The following is a 24,803-nucleotide window of genomic DNA, read 5'->3' as shown; positions in this document are numbered from 1 at the left end:
GAATCGGCATCATGACCTTTGTAATATTTGATGAATTAAGTTAGCAATTAATTGGTATTTTATCGCTTAATCTTACGACGGATGTAAGATAGGATGGATTCACTCTACCTTCCGTTATTAAAAAGATTCTCAATGTCATCTATATCTTTCAAATTATATTTGGTTTGCAAAATTTCAATACCAATGCTATTAATTTCAAGGCGACAAAAATTTTCCACAAAAATGGCAGCCAAAAGACTCTTCTTCATCTTGCCCTCCAAAAGAAGTATTCTCTCAACCCATAATAAACGTGCCCATATTAAATTTTTTGGAGGAGCCTCCTTCAAAATCATGCATGCACCAAGATTATATACTTTGCTTGTTTACCCTTGGAAGCATAAACATTTTGATTCTAATTTTTATAATAATAGCAAGCACAACTTCATTGGGCTACACAGAGATCTAGATGCACCACTTATCAAAAAATTACCGTAAAAGATAGTACATCTTTTATAAATTTTCTATCATCAAAATCTATTTCTTAGTTCTTACGTGTCTAAATGTTTTTTTTTTTTTTAATTTCCGTTCAGCTCGACCAGCGAAGTTGCATGACCTGATAAATAGGTTGACAGTAAGCTCCTGCAGTCAAGAGAAACAAGAGAGCATCATCCAAGCATCTCCTTCATCGATATTATTTTTTTATTTTCTATGAATCGGCGGCGCGGTGGGTTCCTTGCCGGATTCTGCATCAATCTACATTTTTATTCCAGTACGAAGGACGTATTAATATGAAGTGGAACAAGACCGGACCGTACACCGAGAGACCGGACCATCCGGCTCACATGATAGCGGTTCACCGTTGTTTGGTTCGACCGTTCTGAATGGTCGGAAAGCACCGCGCTAAAAACCCTACACTTTTCTAAAACCCCGCCTCCGTTGGCCTCTCTCTCATCGGAAGCGCAAGTGCTCTCAAACCCTAATGGAGGACGACGCGGGAATCCACGACGAGGACCTCGACCATCTCTCACCTCTCGATGCACCCGGCGACCTCCCCCAAGGTTTTCTTCTTCTAAAACTCGCTTCGATGCTTATGCCTTTCGCAATCTCTCTCTCTTTTTCCCTTCCATAATACTTGACCACCTATGATCCGTATGTGTCTTTATCCACTGTGTGCCAGCAGTTTGAATTCTTTTTTCTAACAAAAAAATGATTTTTTGGGTGCTTATCAGAAGATGAAGAGAGTCATGAAGAAGAAAATGAGGAACTAGGAGGAGATTGGGGGTCTAGTTTTCCGACTGTAGCTTCGTACAGACCAAAACTTACAGAAATATTAAAGAACTTGCACTCCCCGGAGGTAAAAATTTATTCTGAAGCCTCGAAGGAGTTTATTGATTTGTTAAGGGGGGTTTCTGGCTGCGAGATTTTACGCGAGTATGTTGAGTTATCGCCCAAATGCTTGGAGCTTGCAGAAGCTTGGAGACTTCACCAAGGGAAGCCTGGGATGACCCATATATTGTCATTGGTGTCAGTGATCCTTGAACACCCGGATGGGAAGTCACCGTCTGGTGGGATCAGCAGAAGTCTCGACAGCTTTGCCCGTTTGTTAATTGAGTCAAAATTGAATGATATTTACACTGAACTGAATAGCCAAGAGCTTCGGCGCCAGAGTGCTGCACTATTTCTTTTGGCTTCGATTGTTAAGCGTGGGATGGGGTTAGCTTCTGAGGTTGCTAAAATTTTTGATTTTAAGCTTCCGGTGCTTTCCAAGCTCTCAGGTGTTCAGAAGAAGGGAGGAAAAGAAGTGAGGCATGGCAAAAATCGTTCCACAAGGCAGGCCTTTGTTGGGTTTGCCCTTTCATTCCTGGAGGTTGGGAATCCTAGACTGTTGAGGTGGATCATCCAGCAAAGGGAAATGTACTCCGGGGTGCTCCGTTGGCTTGGAAGTGATGACACCGAGACCGTTGTTTATATTCTATCCACACTCCGGGATAAAATTTTAAGCGAACACTCCCTCATTCCTCCGGGACTCCGCAGTGTTCTCTTTGGAAGTGTCACCCTCGAGCAGTTGAGCTATATTTCAGGAAATTCTATGGCAGGCCCTGGTGCAGATATTGCGTATGAGGTTTTGGTTTTGGTATGTACTGACCCTAGTAATGGGTTGATGCCTGGTTTGAACTTAAAGGGCAATGAGAAGAGGCTGTTGGCGCTCATGAAGAAGTTGAAGGCCACTGAAGTTGATTATCACAGGGAGTTACTGTTGGCTATTGTTAAAAAAAGGCCATCTCTATGCTCAGCATACATGGATGATTTCCCATACAATTTGGAGCCCCGTCCATCTTCTTTGTGGTTAGTTCTTTTTACTGAAATTTGCACCTCTTTTATTGGCACCATTTTTTTGTCTGTTCAAAGATTTTTTTGCAGGTTTGCTGCCGTTTCTCTTGCAGCTGACATGATTTCTTCGATAAATGCTGATACTGCTATTATGGGTGTTGCTTCCCATTCCAATGATCTGCTAGCTGTGAATGATAATGAACTGCAGAGTATCTTGAAGTGCATAATTCCCCGTGCATGTACTCGGTCAGTGATAAATAAGGGCTTGCTTCACTCTGACATTCTTGTGCAGCATGGCACTTTAAGACTTATTTTGGAATCTCTCAAATCACTGCAAAATCTTATCAAGGCAATTGAAGACATGGTAGAGAGCATGCATGTGAGAAAAATAATAGATGGCTCTAGGGAAGTGATTACTAACTTACATGGTCTTCCAGGTTTCAGTTGCTTTGAACTTAATGGATGTTTGGGAGATGAAAATTTCTCTCATATGGATGAACCAGGGGTTGAAAGGTGGGTGTCTGTAAAGCAGTACATTCAGGATGAGGTCAGAGCAGTGCTGCCTGATCCTCAAGTTCTATTGAAATTACTCTCTTCACTTAGTTCACTATGTTGCAGACATTCTAAAACTTCAGGGAGGAATCTAAAGAGATCTGCAGATTTGCCTGTAGTTGGTGTGAAGAAATTGAAATCTGATACACCTGGTGAGAGTATTGATATAGTTATAGGTGGGATTGATGCTGAACCTACCAATGATACCCTTGATGAACAGAAAGAAGATAACAAGCAAAATATGGATGTGGAGAAGGATCATACAGCAATAATAGCTGAACTCTGGGGCTTGAATCATCAGGCGAAAATCCCAGATGAACCAGGGCATGCTGAAATATTTTTTCACTCCAAACTGCTTGATGTTCTCAAGTTCTATCTGGTTACTACTTTGACTTGGTTATTTGCTAATTTTGGATTTTCATCTAATAACCCCATTCTATGTAATATACCTGCCTTGTTTGAGTTCTTAGGAGTGTTTGGCTGTTATCTCTTTTCTTAAACATAGGAAATTACTTGCCACCTGTTACCATTTTGTTATGGAAATGTTTATTTAGCCTTTTGCCCGGTATCTAATTCATTATCAATTCCATCTTTTGCAGTTATTTAGAATTTGGCATGGTTGACTACACCAATTACCATAGTTATCATAAAAAATGATATGCAACTTGGATTAGAAGATGCTGAGGAAGAGGAAATGGACTTGTTATCAGAAAATTCTTTATTTCTTTGTTTGGAAGACTTACTTTGTCATGATATATAGATATTTTAGTTGCTCTAAAGCAATTGATTGTTTATGTGAAAGTACTATATTTTTGTTTGTCATAATTGTAGATAGTTGGATTTTGAGAAGCTGTGCTACTTGGATGCTCCAATTTTCAGGAATCTGGAAATGTTGACTGTTTGGACACTTGATGTGACACAGCTTGACTCTACACTTATGAAATTCCTGCTTACATCAGGAAAAAAGTTGCAGCACTCAGCTTGCATTTTTGGAGTATCATACAGAAACTCGATTTCAAGTGCTGCACACATTAAGTAGCACTTTAATTTAAATGTACCTAAAGAATAATTCCAAACAACTTAACCAAGGTACCTCTGAGGAGCAAATTACCATAATCTTTGAAATTTGTGAGGATTAAGACTTATTGTTGATATATGTGTGAGGATTAAGACTTATTGTTGATATATATGCGAGGAGTAACTTAAAAGAACAAAGTAACTTACCATAAATATAACAAAAAAGGAGCTTCAGTATTTTGATTTTGCAGCCATACAAAATGCTGATAGCTTTTGTGTGAACCGCAAGATCACATGAAAGTGTGCATCACATCGGAAAAAAGAATACATTGGCTTTGAGTCCCAAGAAAAAAAAAGATAAACTCAGCAAGAATACTGCCCTAGAAATAGCATTACTATAGAGGGTCCAAAAATGTTAAATTGGTATATGTAAACCATGATATGATTTAGGGACTCTAAAGACAGAAAACCCTCCAGGATTAAGCTGATTGTCTTTTTTAGCATTAAAAACAAAAGCAAACTCAAAAATAGGAAAAGGAATTAAATAAACCAGCTTTAATAATCCAAAAAAAGAAGAAACAAAACTTGGCTAGAATGCTATCCAAGGATTAGCACTATCATAACTAAGAAACTGAGAGGAGCAGCATGCATAAATCATGCCGAGGGAGAAGACACCACAACCGAGAGTTTATGAGAAGAAAAGGAAAAAATTGATGCTTTGCCGCCCCCTTCTAGATAACACAACAAATGAGGTAGAAGTTTTAGTTAATGGATCTCAATATTCGATGCTTTTTCACAAGCATCACACGTGTCTGATGCTAGTGCCTGTGTGTGCACATGCGCCCATGCATGTACATATAATATATGCACATACATAGATATACATACATGTGTAAATATGATCATATACATACTATATTACATTTTATTTTACCATGGATACATACATAGTATTATATATTATATTAAATAATACTTAATATATTTTGTTATGCTATGCCGTACTATACTATATTGTACTACATTATACTATGCACTATATTATACACAATTATATTATGTCATATTATAATACATCATATTATATTAAATCATATTATATTATATCATATTATATTGTATTATATTATTATATCTATTATGGATATCTACATACATATATGCATGCATACATGTATATATGCATATCGTGGTTTGAACTCTTGATCATACCATACTGTCTTGACCCCGTCTTGATGCCATATGGCATGCTCTATCGATCCTAGTGTCACGAAGGTATTGTCTGAGTAGATATGGTGGCATACCACGTCTTATGATACTCTTTATGCGAATGAGATGGGCTTTATAATAGGAGTGCTTCCAAACCTGATTGCATATACACAGATCTTTATCTATATATGTATGCATGCCTGCATGTATGTATGTATATACATGTGTTTGCATGTATGAAACAGATATATGTGTGCACATTTTGTACACAAATGTATGTATGCAGGTATGTATATGCATACATATGGATGTCTGCATGTACAGAATTATGTAATATGTATACATCGGTATATGCATACAAGAGAATTTAATATCTTCTAGGTGTGTTGGCCTAATCCTTAATGTATAAACAAAGGATTGAAGCTTCCTTCTTTGTATAATATCAAGAGTAGTGGTATAAGAGCAATGGTGGAAATGAACTGTGCTCAAATTTAACCTTCCATTTGATAGGCTTAGCCAAAGTTTGTTAAGGTTGGCCATAGCTTAAGCCTAAATTCAATTTTTTGTATAGATTCACATATGCATACAAAAGAATTTTAAATCTTCTAGGTGTCTAGGTCCTAAACCTTAATGTATAAACAGAAAGGATGTAACTTCTTTCTCTGGATAATATCAAGAGCAGTTGTGGAAATGACTTGTGCTCATGTTTAACATTCCATTTTATGGGCGTAGCCAGAATTAGTTAAGGTTGGCCCTACCTTAAGCCTGAATTTAATTTTTCATGATGGATATGACTATGAGGCTGAACCTAGTTCCTGAGGCTTGAGGCTTGTCCAAGCTAGTCTTGATTGTATGAGCGTAATAATACAGGGAAGGGGAGGTGGTGGTTGAAGCCCGATAAGAGATTAAGAATTTAGGGAGAAGGAGATCCTTTCAACAATCACAACAGGTCAGTATCCTAATTTGAGAATGTCATTGCTTTTAGTGGTAGATTTAGTGGGCAACCATGTTGGTGGCATAACTTAGCTCTTGAAAAATGGGGATGAGAATGGTAGGAGAGGGTCTGAGTGTTTCCAGCCTCTATTTCTTTACATACTCAATGTAGAACCTCTTTGGGTGTTTATGTGTTTGTGCATGCATGCATGTGTGCTTGTGCATGCATATGCATGTTTTTGCATGTGATACGTGTGTGAAGAGAGTGACAGCGGATGGGTGGATAGGACAATAGGTGATCACGATGTTGAGAAGTGCAAGGGTGGGTATGTGAGCACAACAACCGGCAGCTCTCTTTTCCTTCTTTTTTTTTTTAAGTGTGTGTGTGTTCTTCTGGTGAGCACCGAGGGGAAGAGACAGATGAAGTCTCGGGTGGGATTTTGGTGGAGTGGATGACTAGGGCGGTGGGCGGTGGAAAGGGGTTTCCTTTTTCCTCTGGTTTGAACCGAGAGAGAGAGAGATTCTTTTTTTTTTTTTTTTCCTCTCGGTTTGGAAGAAGTAGCCGGGAGATGGATCGGGGCTTTGGCAGCAGGGGCAAAACCAGCCTTGCTCTGATACCAAGTTGATGCCGAACCAATTCTGGAGGAAGACTTCAGTGGGATTTTAAATCAGAATAGAAGAAGAGGGAGAAGAGAAAGAGGAGGAGGAGGAGAAGAAGGAGAAGAGAAGAAGAGAGGAGGAGAATACGTGGGGAGAAAATTTCTTAATTCTTCATTAAACCCTAATCATGAAAATAGTTCCCTATATATAGGGCCCAAATACACAATTTGCATAAACCCCCTTACACAGAAATAAATCCTAATAAACCCACAAATAACACAAATAAACCACAAATAAGCCCTAAAATGCAAATAAGCCCAGAAATAAAATAAACCACAAATAAACCCTAGAATGCAAATAAGCCCAGAAATAAAATAATAAAATAAATATGCAAATAAACGGGTTTGACTCAATCCGGGGGCTCAGGATCATCTGGATGAAGGGCTCTGATTTCCCCATCAAGCTCTGAGGATAATAGGCAGTAGTACAACTACAGTTAATGGCAGCTTATGATTGTTAAGATAGTCATAGAAGTAGGAGGAACCATACCAGGTATACCTTGGTTATATGCATTAATTTTATGGAAAGACAAAATCACATTTATCCTTTTTCATAAGTATATATTCAAGTCCTTCATGATTGCATTTCTAAATAACATTAGAGAGAGATTAATAAAAAAGTAAATATATTGGACAAGAGAGAATATTTTCCAATAATTAAATTTCAGGCTTCTGAGACTGGCTTGGGTCAGGCAAGGATTGGCCAGCCACAAATCATTTCAGGCCTTGAGTTTAGGTCAGGCTTAAGTCAACTCAAACCTGAATTGCTTTGGTCCAAACATGTCCTAGAGGATGCTTGATCTGATAGGCCTCAAAATGATAGAAGTTCATTTCGATCCCTAATCAAGAAAGATACATGGGGGAAGGAGAGAAGCTTTATTAAATATACGAATCGTCCAATGTAAAAATAAGACATCACCTACTCTATAAGGGTTTATCTTCCTGGTAAGGTTCAAAATTTACTGAGTTAATATGGATGGACCATGTTTCTACATGACACAGCAAATAGTTGTTTTTGTAAGTCTGAAACTTGGATCATCTGGCTTGAATGAATGTATATATCCACTACTTTATACAAGAAATCTAGATATAGTCCAAGTTGCATCCTTGAATAAAACCCTCTTAAATTGCTGTCTTGATAATTAATGCAAGACTTTGATGGAATTTGACATTGACATCCAAACTTCCATCTCCATGAGAAAGGCATTATAACACTGTATGTTAGTATGAGGCTTCCTTCATCTTGATGAGAGAGGCATTATAATTCATAAGTGACTCAGATTCATGCATGACTAATGCACACATGTTTGTTTTGCAGTGTACAATGCCCGTTGCTTTTGAGGGATCATTTGACTTCTTCAAAATTCTACCCATCAATCCTTTAACTCTGTCTACTGATCAGCAACAATCATTATTGTCTTTATTAGTTGAGTTCGTTGGACAATCTCCAGGAAGCAGTGGTTCAGCAAGAACCCCGGATTTGATGTACAAACACTTGCAGCCATTGATCAATGTCTTGATATATTCACAAGATAAAAGAGTAAAAGGTAAAGCTTATGTATTGGCACGGGCAGCCATGATAAGCACTGGTGCTTTTGATCAAAACTTCTCAGAGATTGATGCATGGTTATTCTTCTTACCTGGTTACAACATAAGAAAGTATTTTGTGGAAACTCAAGGAGCGGAAATGTTTCATGACTTCTCTGCTGTTGTCATATCGTTTCTTTGTGATTCTGTTTCAACGGTTGGAAATAACTTGTACAAGTATTTGGATCATATGCAAAAGCTTATCTCTAGATTAGATGACTCTAAAGGTATATGGTGCTTCACAACTAATATATTTCTAGATATTGTCATGCACTTCTAGTAACGTCTTGTAAACACACAGACACATGCTACAGTTTTTATTTACTTTCTCATTTGCTTTTCTGGGACAGCCTGTTATTTTTAGACATCTGTATGAGTCCACGCCTATAGACATGAAATGTATAAATGGAGATTAATGAGGGAATCAAAAGCAAAGCCTAACCACAACCAGTTATTTAAGCTAATCATGACATACAAATCAAGGAAATCCTGGGCCTAGGTTGCTACATGACCGTCAGTTGATTTAGAGTCCACAATAAGGTCAAGAAGTTGATGTTGATGGTGCTGGCAATGCTAACAAGTCATTGTGGGTACAAACTCCATAGTTTCAAGGAATCTAATATCATTATCCCAAATAGTAGTAAATTTTACTGTAATTCTCGATTTAGATTCTATGATTTGCACAGTTATACTTCAACACATTGTACATTCAAAAAAAGTCTCTTTTTATTAATTTAAATTTGTGTTTTCATATTTTGATTGTTCATGGATTTGTGCTAAATAATTGAAGATACAAGTTGAACCGATTTTTAAAGAACAGATTTTACCAAGTAATTAAAAAGGAGATTGTTTCAAAAAAAAAAGTATCCTATGTTGTGTTTATGAGGGGCAAACACATGGAAGACACATGTCAATAGAGGACTGAAAAAAAGCAAGGGAGAGTAAGATGAAGGGAGAATAATTAAATCATATCATGCACAAACATACTTTAATGAAAATCTCACACAACTAAAAAGAATTATATTGTACGAAAGCATATTTAGAGTATCAGTATCTAGGAATAGTTTAGAAGCGTGAAAAATTTGAAAAGCATGGAAAATTGCAAAATTTCTGTCTCCACTCGGGTCTGTACCCTGTAGATTTCCTTTTTGGCAGGAGGTTCTCTGTTCCATCCTTCTATTGCATACAATAATAAATTAATCGGTAGATCTGAGAAAGAGATGCCTTTTTCTTTTTGTTCATTCTATAGAGTTGCTTTTTTGAAGGAATCATATATCTACAGTTTATACGTCCTGATGATAGAATCAACTTAACTGTGATTACTATGTCATGCTTTCGCATTTTTATAGGTCCGCTTGTAAAATCATGCCATGAAAGAAATGTCACAGTTGACTTATAAAACTAGTTATTTAGATCTACAGATGCTCTCACCACTTATCCTGGTATACATGATGGGAATTCCTTATGTCCATTGTTTATCGAGCTAGACATTCAGTAGATATCTCATGTGAGAAGTAATGAGAGCTGCTATCACTCTCATCTTAATCGAGTCCTTGAGAAGGGACCTGATGCTTGGACTGCAGGAGATCAGAAGCTTATCTCGAGACTCGAGCAAAATATATTGAAGAAAGACCTAAATAACCAAATCACTGCCCATTGCTAGCAGAGCCCAGTAATAATAATTTAAAAACAATAACATGCCTAATGTTTTTATGGAAAGTCAAGTCCACTTCGGCAATCTGATTACATCGACATGTGCATTCGCATATGCCTGATTCTATTTTTTTTTTTTTAATGTGGGTCCAGAATTGTCATCCTAATGTTTAAATCTTGCTGTCTAGAACCTTCAGCTTTAGTATAACTATAGATAAATCTTGCTGTTGGCAATACCTAGAAAGGATGAGTAATACACCTGTAGCTGTGGAATTGTCAGTTACTGCAGATGTGATTTGTTTGCTTGCATATCATCATGATGGGCTGTCGTTTTTTGTTTTGTTGCATTTTATTTGTTTGTCTTTCCTTCATTTTTTCCTTTCCTTTCTTTTCCTTTCCTTTCCTTTCTTTCTTTCTTTCTTTAAGTAGAAAGGCTGTGGCTGTGAAAAGGGCTTGGTTAAAAAGATCAGTATAATGTATGCATTTTTTTTTCTCCCTGAATGCATTTTTCCAAGGGCATTAATTCATTCCTGGACATGTTCTCCATTATTTTTCACATCCCAATTGAAATTATATGGAAACATTTTCCACTGCAAAATATTGTGGTGTTATAATCCAACATCCTTTGTGATCATGCTGGTTCTGACAATCACACTCAGGAACTTTGCGTAGAAGGGAAAGTATATTAAATCATAAGAGTGTTCTTCCACCTGAGCATGCCTGTTGTGATTGCAATATGTTGTAAGCTGTACTGTTTCCAATTTAATTTGGTTACCAATATTGCTTTCTTTTCAGTTAATCTTAGGTTTAAATCATATATATATTTACCTAGGTCTGTTCTTGTTTATGTGTTCATTATGCAACGAATTACACCTTTCTGTTTAACTATAATATTTCAATTGACCATATCATTTTGCTATAGATGATTCTCCTGGGTTCAGTCCTCTCGTTGTTTGTATCCTACAGAAATGCCTCAGGCTGTTAGAGTCGGATTCTGGCACCTTTAGATTGTATGAGAGATCCATGATTGCTTTATATGTGTGCAATACACTAAGCTTACTTTTGCAGTCTCAGGTATGAATTTTTCTGTTTATTCTTTCTTATTATCCATCTCTGTGATAAACATGACACTCTGCACTAATTTATGTTTGGCAGGTAGACATGAAAACTTTACCTGGTCTGATAAATTTGGTTTTAACTGAAAAGTTTACTGATCATATATCAGTAGCTAATGATTCTGAGAGCTCCCTCTGCGAATGGAGGCCAATAAAGAATCTGTTATGTTTTGCAAGAAGTATCCTTCATCAACAGAGTTGTAGTTTCTTTTCAATATCAGAAAGTGCTCCTGAAGGGCATGGTAACTCTTTCTTCTTAGTACTTGCTAAAATAAAGGAGTTTTTACATCGGGGAAATGCTGGCAGTCTAGCTGGAATGGCTGTTGCCTTTTCATCATCAATCTTATGTGCTTCTCCTGGGGATATATTGAAAAATTTCCCTTTACTTCTTACCATGGCCCAACAGCATTTCAGATCTCATATCCCTTTCTTGTCATTGGTACTTTTCTCCGAACAAAAGTTTCTTGCTAAGGTTTCTAATCTGTGGCCAGATATGTTCATTTGTGGTCTGGAAATGATTGAGGGTTCAGATAGGAATAACTGCAGAGTGGATAATGGACATTTAATTCATAGCAATGAATCTGTTTCATCAGTGTCTCAAAACCATTTGGATTCCAGGGAATCAGCTGCTTCTGCATTTTGTTTATTTTTGAGGCATGCTCCTTTTTATACACTATTTTCTGCATTCTTGAGCTTCGAGAGTTGGAAAAAGCATTCGACTAGAATGCTAGACTTATTTAGAGCTAAAATAGCTGAAGGTTTGATTGATGACTTAATCACTTATTTGAGATATGCACTATTTTGGAGTTATCAGATATTGTCATCCTATAAAGCTAAGCCATCTGACATTCTTGAAGAACTTTTCATGATCTGTTTCACTCTTGTTGATTATATATTTGACCGAATTGTGGTATTGGCTTCTGATCCTGCTAAATTTCAAACTGAAGGAACATCTTGTACTACACAATATGTTCAAGATTTAGTTGACCTGATTTTCCATCACCCCGTTGTGAGTCTGTCTGTGTCACACCCTTTGTGCTGCAGCCAAGAACATGCAGATGAAAGCTTGGGGGACAGTGAGGAAGCCTTTTTGAATTCCTTAAAACAAAACTTTCATCCAATGAACAATCTTATGCTGCAATTTTTGATTAAGGTTTTTGAGTTTTTGCTAGCTCTGGAATATCAGAATAGTTATGCATCTGAAGTCCATGGTCCTTTTACTGAATCAGTTTTAGAGGTTCCCAAGCTCCTGGTTCAGAAGGTAGTGTTGTTATTTAGGGAAAATTTCGATCTATGTGTTGAGAAAAGAGATCTAGAGCCCCTTATCCCATGTTACAACATCTTTGATGCTTTCATGCATTTTGTATCTCCGTTTGAACTGCTTGAACTTGTATTCTGGATGTTTTCTAAACTGGAAAATGAGGATTCTGGCTGTACATCAGTATTTACATCTGCTGTTATTCTCTGTTTGCATATTGCCAATGGCACATTGAATATGCTATACAATCTTTTACAACAGCCAAAGCTGAAATCAGAATCTTATCTGTTTTGGGAAATGAAGATTAAGAGTTTCAACACTGCAATTCTTCAAAGAGTTTTCTATAAGATTCTTGATTTTTCCATAAGCTTCAATCTAGAAAGTGCAGATATTTGTTTATTCAGTGTTGTTGATGCTGTCTATAGTCTGAGAGTTGCAAAACCTCAGCCTGCTCTGCTTCCATTGTATATGTTGTTGTCTAGGATGATCATCAACAGTCCCGTGAAATTGCTACTACACTGCTTGTATCCAACAAGTAAGATCAAAGCAAAAACTTTGTTTCGGCTCATTGAAGTGAGCCCTATGCATATGAGGCTTTTTGGCCAGATATTCTTGGGTATTCTGGCAAAACACTTAACTGTTCTGGATGCTTTAAATGTGGATGGTGCATCTGCATCTTGGGGTAAAGTGACTGATATGAACTGTGACTATATCCTTTCAGAGGATGACTTTGTGCTTCTGTTGCCTTCTGCTTTATCATACTTGATGTCTAGCTTATGTAACAATAGGAAGCAGGATATCAAACTTTTTGGATCTATACCAACATTTTACTTTAAAATTTTAATGGATGGTTTCTCGAATTGGAACAGCTATGTGTCTAGAAGCAATTTTCAGGAGGAATATGATGAATTTTCACTGACATCAATGGAGGATTTTCATAATCTTTTCAACAACTCTCTTCTTGGGAAAGCGGCCACTATGTTGCATTACTTTTTCATCATAAATGGAAATTCAATTGGAAAGAAACAGCGGTTGAAAATATTCGATGATATTTATTCCCACTCATCAGATCTACTTGATTGTGATTTTAAAGCATTCAATACCTTCTCTTACAAGGAGTCCTTAAAGCTGATTAATGAAATCTCTGCAAAGATGGCATTGACAAGGTTATTGTTATTTCCTCCTGAAAGTTTAATGCAGGTTTCAGGAATTGAAATAGAAGGACTTGATAAGATGACTGTTGAATGGGAATCTGAGAGAATGAATTCTGCAAAACTAAGGTTTATGAGCATTCTGGTCAAGACATTGGATTGGATTGTCAGGGGCTTTCCTCAAAATATGGAGGGCACTTTAACATCTTGCAGTGCTGACAGTTGTCGTGTTTTTAGATTTTTAGAACATTCCATTTTGAGGAACATTATTCAGCTGTCAATAAAGATTAAAACCTATCTTATCCAGTTGCCATCTATTCCGTTTCTAAAGTTATTTATTAGATCTTGCCTCCTCAATAGATTTGAGGATCCTGTTACTTTAAAAGCAATTCGCTGCATTCTTGCTTCACTGTCAGAAGGAAGCTTTTCCTCTACTGAAATTCTTGATCTCTTGCTTGGACACTCTCAGTTTGTATTGACAATTCTCTGCGGTGATGCCACTTCTGATTCATCTTCTTTTGCACCCAGTGGAACATTATTGCAGCCAGTCCCTAGTATCTTGAAATCAGTTGATGTCATTTGTATTGATCAAATCACACAAAAGGGCGGGGTCATCTGTGATATGTTGTCCAAGCTGAAAAATGAAAACTGTTCTCTAGAAAAGAGAAGGTTGGAACTAATTAAGTTGCTCAGAGTATTGTATCATTTTAGAAATAGAGAAAACAATACCGGGCTTGTAAAAGATGATCGCATGGATTCAAAGGAATTGATTTTCTTGCTCTTATCTGCCTATGGTGCAACTCTGAGTGAAACTGATCTAGAGATACTCCATCTCATGCATCAGATTGAATCAATTGAAGGATCAGAGTATGATACAATTGCTGAAATGGATTATCTGTGGGGTAGTTCTGCCTTGAAGTTTAAAAAAGAACTCACAGTAGATAAATTAGCATCTTGTTCAACTGAAGAACGACACAGAATGCTGTTCAGAGAGAACATTCCAGTTGATACAAAGCTATGCATGAAGACAGTTCTGCATTTTTGCTATAATAGATCTTCACGGACTGCTATTGTCTCCCTGAAAAAACTTTTGGAGGACAACTTTGTTGATACGACAGAGGTGATCTTGCCCATCTTTTAACCTTCTGTTTATCTTATTCTGATTGAGAAATTATGCTTTCTGTAAGACCTGCTTCTTGCTTTCGTATTTTGTTAATTTGCAGTTGTTGATGTGACGCTTTTATGATTTTTGAAGCAGAGACCATCTTCAAATGATCACCTACTTCAACGATATGATCCTGCTTTTATACTGAGGTTCTCCATTCATTGCCTATTGATGGGTTACATTGAAGCCATAGAATTTTCTCGACTAGGCTTGCTTGCGATTACATTTGTTAGCATATCTTCACCTGATGATGATTTGCGAAAATTAGGTTATGAGTCCCTTGGAAGCTTCAAGAAGGCTTTGCAGGTAATTTTCTTTCATGAAAGCATTGGTAAAGGCACTATCAAAATAATTCAAGATTATTATCCATATTTTGTTTTCCTTTTTGAGCTGGACTTAAGTTTTTGCTAACATGATATTTTGGTCAAGTATTTGGAGGTGCTGCCATTATTCCAATTCCACTCAATACTTAGATGCTAATCATTTCCAATTGTTATTATCTATGCTTTTCTCCAAATGTTATGTCAAGTCTTGCAAGATTAGCAAATTCCTGATGCTTTACTACTTGTCACAAGCTATGATAAAGATGCATGTTATGCATCTGTGAAACCCTGATGTAGGGAACAGGGGAAATGGTTTTATGATTTCAGGTTTAAGGTTAAGGGACAACAGCATTATAGGGAGAAAGAAAGGTTGGCTGATTTTTGGTATTTAGGATGAAAAGATCAACAAGAATAATGCTTAAATAAATGTCATATAAGAGTGGATTTCAAGTTACTGAAGCTTAAATTAACTTGCGAACCCAAAAACTTTTCTTCTGCTTGCTTGCTGTGTACTATCCTTTTAAATCCCCACTTGACAAGGGATATGATCATGGCTTTGACTGCTGGTGCTTTCCGGAGTGGTAGAATTCCAGGGAAGGTTTAGATCAATTCTATGGACTGAAGGATAAATGATGCCAGAAAAATAGAGGGGAAAGACAACAATGAACACTCCAACACCAACCACGAATTTGGGAATAGTGGTAAACCCAAAATCCCCAAGAATAAGAACAATGGATAGATAAAAACCCACCATCCAAAGGAATCCACCCTAGGGTTATAGAGTTTGATGGAAAAAGAAAACTCACCACCCAAAGGAATCCACCTTAGGGATACAGAGTTTGATGGAAAAAGAAAACTCACCACCTAAAGGAATCCACCTTAGGGATACAGAGTTCTAGTGATCACCACTCACAGACAATCTCCTTGAGATACAGAGTAATAACACGCTTACCACCCAAAGAAAAGCCTAGAGATATAGAACACTCAAAAGAAGAAAAACAAGCTAAAGGCTTAATTTCTTAATTCACTTAAACTCGAACTAAATTCTCAAAAAACATAACATAGGGCATGCCTTTATATAGGCACGTTTGGAATACTTTTCAAGAAATTACAATTAATAATCCTAAATGTGAGGAGAAAGAAAAAACACTATAAGAAAAAAGACCATAACCAAAAATATGAGAAAAAGCATCCTAAACTTTGGGAAAAAGAAAAAACACCATAAATAGGCGTTCCAAAATTTGCCTTTGCTTAGGCAAAAACTAAAAATAAATTGCTATAGAAAAAATTTCTTTTTGGCTCCCCCAGTTGAAAAGGACTCTCCTTAAGCACCCGTCTCAAAATTGCCGTAGACAAACCTCCTTTTTGGCTCCTCCATTTGAAAAGGACTCTCCTTAAGCACCCATGTCAATAAAAGTTTAAAGACTGTTACTGTTTGAATGGAATAAAGTGGACTTTTGGATTTAGAGAAGAAGCAAGACAATAGTCCATATGAGAGCCAGTTTGGTTCGATGACAATTTTTTTTGCAAAAGCAGGTCAATTTTTCCCCTCAAACTCTGTTTTTGACTTTACTAGACCTTTGCAACCCTGCCTTTGGGACTGCTGTAAGAACATGTTATATGTGCATCAACATGTGCCATGTCTTATTAATTACCAATAAGTCTGCATCGGCTATTATAGGATGTGCTAGATGCCTAGATGTGTTAATTTGTGGATGCAGGCATAATGATCAAGTGAGGTATGGAACGGAACATGTTTGCAAAAGCAAAGGTGACCTACTTTGTAAAAGCAAAATAAGGTGGGTTCTCTCTTTGCAAAATTCCCTCGTTAAGACCTAAAATCAATCAATTTTTCCATAGATTAATTATGTAGTATAACCTATGACATGATCATTAATGATATGGTACCATAACAACACAAGAGCATAAGATTAAGAGCCTTCAGGAATGAAAGGCTATAGCCTAGGGATTGGATCTCTATTCCATTATATAACAATTTCAGAAGCTCATACTATATGGTATGTATATGTGGCTGGTGATGGAACAATAGATGTTTCTAGCCCTTAATGCTACCATTTTATAATCAGAAGGGAATTTTGTACAAATGACCCACCTTTTGTTTTACATTTTTTCTGATTTGGATCATTATTTATTTATATATTTGCAGAAATGCCCAGTTTTGAAACTCTAAACACTTTTGCTCCTGGCCTCGTTTATACACCCCAGCCAGCGAATGCACTCTGCATGCAACAACTTACACTGGTACACAATATTAAGAATATCTGGTTTTGTATAGAGAAAAATGCATTCACTATAAAATTTTATGCATTCACTCTGCAAAATTTGTGCATTCAGCTCTGCTTGAACTTATGAATGGAGTGTATCTGCTTAGGCTTGGGGCAAAAACATCCAAAACCTTCTCAGGTCTGAGCCATTATTGTGAAAAAATAGATGTGATCTGAAACAAACAGAAAAACAATATTGGCTGATTGTGCAAAATCCCCTAATCAGAATAATGGTAGTTGTCAACATATTATTCATATAGAGAGATGCTAGGGCTGGTGGACCATTACCTTATGGGATATCATGCATAATTTTTACATATAACTTTTTTTTTTATATTTTTAATGAATGAATTTTGTCAATCCCCTTCATATTCATAATTTTTACATATAACTTGACTTTTTTTAGATGAATAATAATGAATTATCTCAATCCCCTTCATTATTTATGGTATAATACTCTTTAAATGCAACTTGATTATCACATTGTGTGAAAGATTTTTTCCCTCACTCAGAGAAGCATATGAGTAACTTGTTCTTTTGTAGTTTTAGGGGGATATTGGGGCTGAATTGGTTCCTACTTAGTACTCAGTCCTCACTACTACTTATGGGATGTCATGCATGATAATTTGTAGTTGCTTTTCTCAGAATAAGATGATCTTTTTAAGTTTCAGTTCTAGTCTGTCACTCTAGGTAGTCAGGACATTGGTGGATGTGCCTCTCAACTGGTAACAAATAAAAGTCGAAAGGATGTACCTTTGTGTTTTCGATGGGATTGTTGGATGCTGATTAGTAGTTTCTTGTTTGGAAATTACAAATGTACCAGAATATTACCTGTCAATTAATGATAAAATTTTTAATGTGATCTTGACTTAGGTAGGTCATTGAGAACTATTTATATGTATGCTCTGATGTTAGTAGCTGTGGGATAAAAGTTTGAACTCAAAGCTATTCTGTATTGAAGAAAAGAAAAGAAACTTTTGGAGGACAAGGATATGCTGCTTGAATGGACTATGATGGTCAGACATGAATAAGGACAAAGAATCTAAGTCACGTGTAGAAAGATTCATTTTACTTTATATATATATATATATATATATATATATATATATATATATATATATATATATGGGGACACAAAGGTCCTGTTTGGTGATTAGGTGAGCTAAGTTGCACTTTGCCTGCACTGACTTCCTGGAAACAAATAGCACAACTTGCTGGAACTCAGGTTTGTCCGTGCAAAACAAATGCCTGTGGGGAACTCAAATTTGCTAAATTCAAGTTTGGGCAGTTCGCCTTAGATACTTCAGAAATGTGCACTGAAACATATATGGTGATAGCGTTGGAGGTTTTCCCAGAATGATGATTTTTTTTCTTGCTACACTAAGTGATGATCGATCCCTCTTGGTTTTTAACCCCATATATTGGTCGAAAAGCCGATAACTAACGCCCATATATGTAAAAATCTTTAGATAGCAGCACATAATAATACATGTGCAATAGTATACCATTATCTGAAAAGTGTAAATTGAGCATGGTAGAGATGCAAGTACAAAGAGCATGGTGGAAAGAAGGGTGCTAGAGTACCTGCTCAAACCAGGAAGGCAGAAACAAATACACTAGGATAGATTAGGACCAGCACCTAGATTAGATGTAGCGTTGATGGTTTGGTGTAGATGGTTCAAGAAAACAAAGAAAGCTTGGATGAAATTGGTCAGTGGCAAAAAAAGGTGGTTTATTTCACATTCTCATTTGGTGGATTTGGCTTTCAATAAGAAGAAATGGTGAAATAGGATCCATATGTTGGCCTTGGATACATGGTATGAGGCCTTCAATTTAATGTTTATGTTTAGTTTGTCAAGAAATATTACACATAGAGAACATCCAAGTGAATAAAGCCACAAATCAGCCGTTCATATTTTATGATAAGCTTTTCTTTGTTCAAAGTTATCATGAACAGGGCACCATCTTACAGGGGTTTCATTTTAGGTAGCAAGCTGCTTTAAAATTTGTTCTCATGTTCTGGAGAATCAGATCTTGATCTGTGAAGCTGACCTGTAAAAATGGGAGGAGAACTGGTGATTAAGGTATGCAATATCGATGTAAAAATAAACAACTCTGGAATAAATTTTATGGACATGATATGTAGGATTCCTTTTTAGAAAATATCTTTATTCCTTAATATGAATGCAATCTTATTTTGTGATGACACATATGCCTTTTGATTAATGTCTTAGCTATATTTTACTCTCTCTCTCTATCTTTCTGTCTATCTGTCTATCTATCTATCTCTTTATGTACCATTTATCTGGGCTTTGTGATGCATAGCATCCTGACATATAATTTGGATGGACTGCATAATGGATCAGATGAGAGGCTTTTATTTACTCAGGACACTTATAATTTCTGTATAATCTTGACTTGTTTTATGTGGCACAGAATTATCGAAAAAGCAAGGATGCATTGCAGCTTCAACTACTTCTAACATATTTGCAAAACGGGATAACAGAACCATGGCAGCAAATCCCCTCTATGACTGCTATTTTCGCTGCAGAAGCATCTTTTACACTGTTGGATCCATCGCAGAATCATTTCTTTACAATTAGCAAACTCTTGATGCGCTCTCCTAAAGCGAACCTGATGGTATTTTTATTTTTATGCACTGATGTTATGTTCTCTTCGTATCTAAGATTTTGGCTAATGTTTCGTGTTAATGACATAGTTGATGCTACTACTATATGACTAACTTCAGACCACTTATGTGGTGTCTCTTTTTGCATGCAGAGTGTTCCGTTATTCCATACGTTGTTTGAAAGTAGTTCCATCCATTTCAAAATGGACCGTTTGTGGATTCTTCGACTAATATATGCAGGGCTGAATTTAAACTGTGATGCTAAAATATATATGAGAAACAAACTTCTAGAGCTGTTGCTGAGTTTTTATGCCTCTTCACTCTCAGATCCTGAGTCCAAAATTTTGATTCTTCAGGTAATGTGGAATTTTTTTAATTAAAAGTGATATTTGATGGTCATGCTAAAATATTATGATAGCTGTATTTAGTAGTACGTATTGAAACTTAGGAAGCTTTTGAAATTGGATGCATAAGAGGATGCACATGATATAGAGACAGGTAAGATAGGAAGCTTTTGCAATTAAGGCTTATCATGCTCTACAACAGAAGAAATCTAGAACTTGGAATTTAATCTTCTAATTCATTGGCAGAGTTGCTAATTGGCCTGTAATCAATTTTTTTTAAGGGTCAGCCTGCCTGAAACTATGGAAAGTCAGGCCTCCAGTTTGGCTCATTAGTAACCTTTTTCTCTAGGCAAACTTCTTGTTTACAACCTGACATCAGAACACTGCATGCTGTAAAGGCAACAAAAACTCATCATAGGGTCACCATGCATAACCTAGGCTCAACCCAAACAGAAATATATCCTTGTAACTTTGAACTGACCTGATTGCAAAATTGGCTTAATGTATTTTTAATCTACTCGATATAATGAGTAATATCAGATAAGGTAGAAGGCTAATTTGGTAGCATATTGAATAGCTCTGGAATGATTAGAAAGGTAGTCATGTGACACAAATGACATGACTCAGAGTCACCCTGATCAAGTGTGGCGAGGTTTCAAGTGCTGGCTAGTGCCAGCTGACATGTTATTCTGGGCCAGTACTGGCATCAAGCATGGGTCGGCACACTGCTTATTAATTTTTTCTTGGCATTTTTTATTGAAAAGGGTACCGAGTCCTTTTTGTAGTTTCTTATTTCAGTATGGTGTTGCCTCTTTGCCGGCATCACTGCTGGCATTGGCACTTAAATCTTTGTTACCTGCTAAAATCTTATTGGATGATCCATGCCTGAAAAGGCCTAGTGTTGATGTGCTCAATCTTATATTGACTTGATTAAGATAAATCAAGCCTAGATCCTACTTAGTTTGGCACAAGGTGAAACCGGAACCTAGCAGAACATAATTTAACACCAAAAAAGATGCGTTCATAATGCAAAACAAAATATTGTAAGAAACTCAAAAAATATTATGAAGCTTCCTACCAAAAAATAATTATAAAGCTAAAAAAAGAGAAAGAAACGCTGAAAAGCATTATATATTGTAATTATCATGAATAGATCATCAAAGATATCCATTCCGCCTGCACTCCTTGTTTTTAAAAGAAGCGAGACCTACCCTTAAATTTCTTAAGAAGAACTCTATAATATTGTCATATGGTGCACTATAAAAAGGACAAAAGAAGTAGAAGAAAAAAATGTATGCTTGCCAATGGTCTTCAAAGACCTTTGCTGCAGAACTATGGATGATGCTGATACTGATATTGTAAGGCGCAATTATAGAATAAGGAATTTTGTCATCACGGAAGAAAGAAAACAAGATTTTATGGAAAAATATGGATCGATGATCTTATGTTGCAAGAGCAAGAAAGAGAAGTGAAAATGACCCGACTTCTTTTTTCCCTCTTGAATGCATCTAAGAAAAGATAATGAAAAAAAAAGCAGTCTGTTTTCTGATTTTCCTGTTGCTAACTGAAGATTAGAAACAATTTTCTTGGCATTGTCTTCCTGTTTCGCATAAGCACGTTGCCTTACCTTCTGCTTTGAAAAGCTATTGGTAAATGGCTTCTGTCTATGAAAGTACTAATTGGGTGCAGTGGATTAGTGTTTGAAAGATGTGGGGCTTTGGTGAGACTAGGTGTTTAAGATACTGGTACTGGACCTCATAGTAGTATTGAACTCGAATAGTACAGTATTGGTATGGCATTGGTGTGGTTGAAACGGACACAAAAGGTGTGCGTCAACAAGAATAAAAAGGAATTGGTATGTGATGTTTGTTGATGTGTCCTGATTTTGTCTGTTGGCACCTGGTTCAACCAATATAGTCGCTAACAGGGATCACTAAATTGATCCAAATCGGGCGGTTCATCCCGTGTAAGTTACCAATCGACCTTCCACCACTTGCTCACCCCTCTTTGACCCAAACATCACGGTAAGCCTCCCCCCCCTCTCTCTCTCTGCTAGGGTTAGGGTTAGCATTTCATCGTCCCCTTTCCAACCACTACAAGATAGGACGAAGGCCTCCTCCCCTGTATCTGGCTCTCTCTAGCCTAAGTGAGTCCTCCCCCTCTTTCTCCCTCCCTTCTTGATGCTTCAAAACCCTCGCCTTCTCTCCAAAAAGAAAACCCCGTCACCCTTCTCTCCCCCTCTCGTCGCCTCCTCTAGCCTCTTTCTTTCACACAGAGCTAGGATCATGGTCGGCGGAACCGTCCCAAATCGGATGGTTCTGGCTGTCCCAGCAATGGAAATGGAACCCGTTGCCGGAGCCGGAGAAGGAAAGAGAGAGCTAGCGGGGGAGGGAGGGAGAGAGAGAAGGTGGGACGCTGGCGGAGTCTGGCGGAGGCCGACTCCGGCCGCAAGAAGCGAGGCCTTGACTCCGAAATAGGGTCCGGCCGTGGCCTTAAAAAAATTCGCAATATCTCTTGCCAACTTCACTTAAAAAGCACGAAATTTTTTAAGGCCGCGGTTGGCTCGCTTCCCACGGCCACCGCCGGCCTCCGACGACCTCCGTCGGTACTCCGATGGCGTCCGCCACCCTCCTCCGGCTCTCCATCCCCGGCTCGATCTCTCTTTTTCTTTTCCTCTCTCCCACGGCCCCTCTTTCGGTATGGGCCCGGCACGGCCCGCACTGAGTCGTCCCGCCGGAGAACTGGTACGGTGCCCAGCACCAGTTCCTCCGACCTTGGCTAGGATAATGGCTTCTTATTTTCTATTCCCAAATCGTTCTACCATCTTCCATCCTAGTTCCATTCGATCGTGTGATCACCGATTGAGGAGCACAGGCAACTCTAACCTTTTTCTGAGCAAGCTTGGGGATCGTCCCTACGCCTTTAGGCGTCTCTCTAGCCTCTCTATGGGTTCATGCCTCCAGATGAGCCCCCCTCCTCTCCCTCTCCCTCTCCCTCTCCCTCTCTTTCTTCCTCTCCCCGACCCTCTCCCTCCCTCTCTTTCTTCCTCTTTGGCCCTCTCCTTCTCCCTCCTCATGATTCTAGTACATTGTGGTTTGGTATGATGCGGATCGATGACATATCGTACCAATTGCTAGCTGGCTTGCTTGTCGGTATCAGCTTTTCCAACCTCGGTCGCTACATAGTTGTTTGGTCATGTTTTGTTGTCCCACACCTGATACCAATACTGGAAAGCTATTAGACGGTACAATATCGGATTTACTATCCTTTTTTGCTGGTGTTTTCAAACCATTGGTGAGACATGGCAAGACTTTGATTAAATGTTTAGCACTTATGGTTATAACCTTTTTATGTGATGCAATTTTATTGCAACCCACCTGTCTAGTGTATAGTTTAAGATTTCTGACCTGAATCTGATCCTTTCTAAAATTTGTTTGACTCAAATTGTCATGCCACTGACCAGAAATTTGAGATGGACATGGCAACCACTGCATTCTCATAGGGCATTTCTCCCATAAGCATGCAGGGTGACGTAGTAGGAGGGTGGGGTTTATGTGGTGGACTCAGACGAAAGGGCTGATCTTTGCTCTCTTTTTTTGTTTTTCTCAAGTGACGGTTAGGGTTTTGATTGATGGAAGGATGAAGGAAGAGATTGGGTTCTATAGATGGCGGCCAAGTTAAGGAAGTGGCGAATAATTGAACTAGGGCTAAAGTTAGGGCATGGTGATGATAAATGCAAGGAAGATGTAAGGAAGATAACTAGGTCTTGATTGAAAGAGTCTCACCTTCGATCAAGAACCCGGGGTTGGCATGAAGAAGGAGTCTTACCTTTCCAGCTTCTACCAATGAAGAACCTCGGCGTTTCACCAAGGGTTTACAAGGCGTCTTACCGAGGAAGAAGGAACCTTTGGAGTCTCACCAAAGGAGGAAGAAGAAGTCTCACGCCTCTCAAACTCAAGAGCAATTGAAAACCAAAATTAATTCTATGATTAATTTCATTCATCATACCTTCTCTTTTATAGAGAGAGATTGGCAAGAGATAAACATTAACAACAGAATTTTGGGGGACTCCTAACCAAATAAGGACTTTGACTAAAAATGGATCGACTAAAAATCAAACCTCCTAATGATCAACTTGACACCTCACCTATTGAGACCTATCCAAAATTGGATTGTACTACAGACGTACGGATGGATCCCTAGAATTGAGGAACCCCACCGCATGCAAGAGAACTAATCCAAGTGGAAAACCTCCTTGCTGTATGAGATCAATTCTAATTTTATTAGGATCCCATATAGCACGTGAACCACTCTTCAAAGACTCATTCAACAACTGATTAAATAAGTTTCTTACCTAATTGGACTCCTTTCTTGACGTGAGGATGAGGCCTAAAAAGAAGGCACTCAACCGCAAGCAAGAGACCTAGTCCAATAGAAACTCCTTCATGCCGCGTGGACTAAGTCCAAGTTTTATTTGGACTCATTCCAATGTGACATGCGGCGACTCCTACTAAATCAAAGATCTATTCAACGCCTTGACTCAATCTAAGTTAGGCGTTGAGAATCCTAACTCAATGTGAATTTATTCACTTATTATATGGACTCAATCTCAC

At 37.8% G+C, this 24,803-nt stretch overlaps 1 protein-coding gene across 4 annotated transcripts in view; it reads left to right on the top strand.

The window, feature by feature from the left end:
- Window positions 1–911: 911 nt before the first annotated feature.
- Window positions 912–24,803, top strand: part of LOC103720976 — a 46,666-nt gene continuing 22,774 nt past the window's right edge. The window contains exons 1-10 of one of the 4 annotated variants that reach the window (XM_039117395.1): window positions 912–1,037; window positions 1,209–2,325; window positions 2,401–2,823; window positions 2,929–3,241; window positions 7,999–8,494; window positions 10,843–10,994; window positions 11,076–14,564; window positions 14,703–14,915; window positions 19,654–19,857; window positions 19,999–20,202. In XM_039117395.1, coding sequence (XP_038973323.1) covers window positions 959–1,037; window positions 1,209–2,325; window positions 2,401–2,823; window positions 2,929–3,241; window positions 7,999–8,494; window positions 10,843–10,994; window positions 11,076–14,564; window positions 14,703–14,915; window positions 19,654–19,857; window positions 19,999–20,202 — 6,690 coding nt within the window. In that variant the 5' untranslated portion in view covers window positions 912–958. Of the gene's footprint in view, window positions 1,038–1,208; window positions 2,326–2,400; window positions 3,242–7,998; window positions 8,495–10,842; window positions 10,995–11,075; window positions 14,565–14,702; window positions 14,916–16,653; window positions 18,260–19,203; window positions 19,302–19,653; window positions 19,858–19,998; window positions 20,203–24,803 lie in introns of those variants that run through there. The other 3 variants (XM_008810966.4, XM_026809975.2, XM_039117396.1) reach the window with 3 other exon arrangements.

This window comes from Phoenix dactylifera, unplaced genomic scaffold (assembly GCF_009389715.1).
Source record: "Phoenix dactylifera cultivar Barhee BC4 unplaced genomic scaffold, palm_55x_up_171113_PBpolish2nd_filt_p 000213F, whole genome shotgun sequence".
NCBI classification, from domain to species: domain Eukaryota; kingdom Viridiplantae; phylum Streptophyta; class Magnoliopsida; order Arecales; family Arecaceae; genus Phoenix; species Phoenix dactylifera.
The sequence above is the reverse complement of the archived record's forward strand: the minus strand, read 5'-3'. Positions and strand labels throughout refer to the sequence as shown.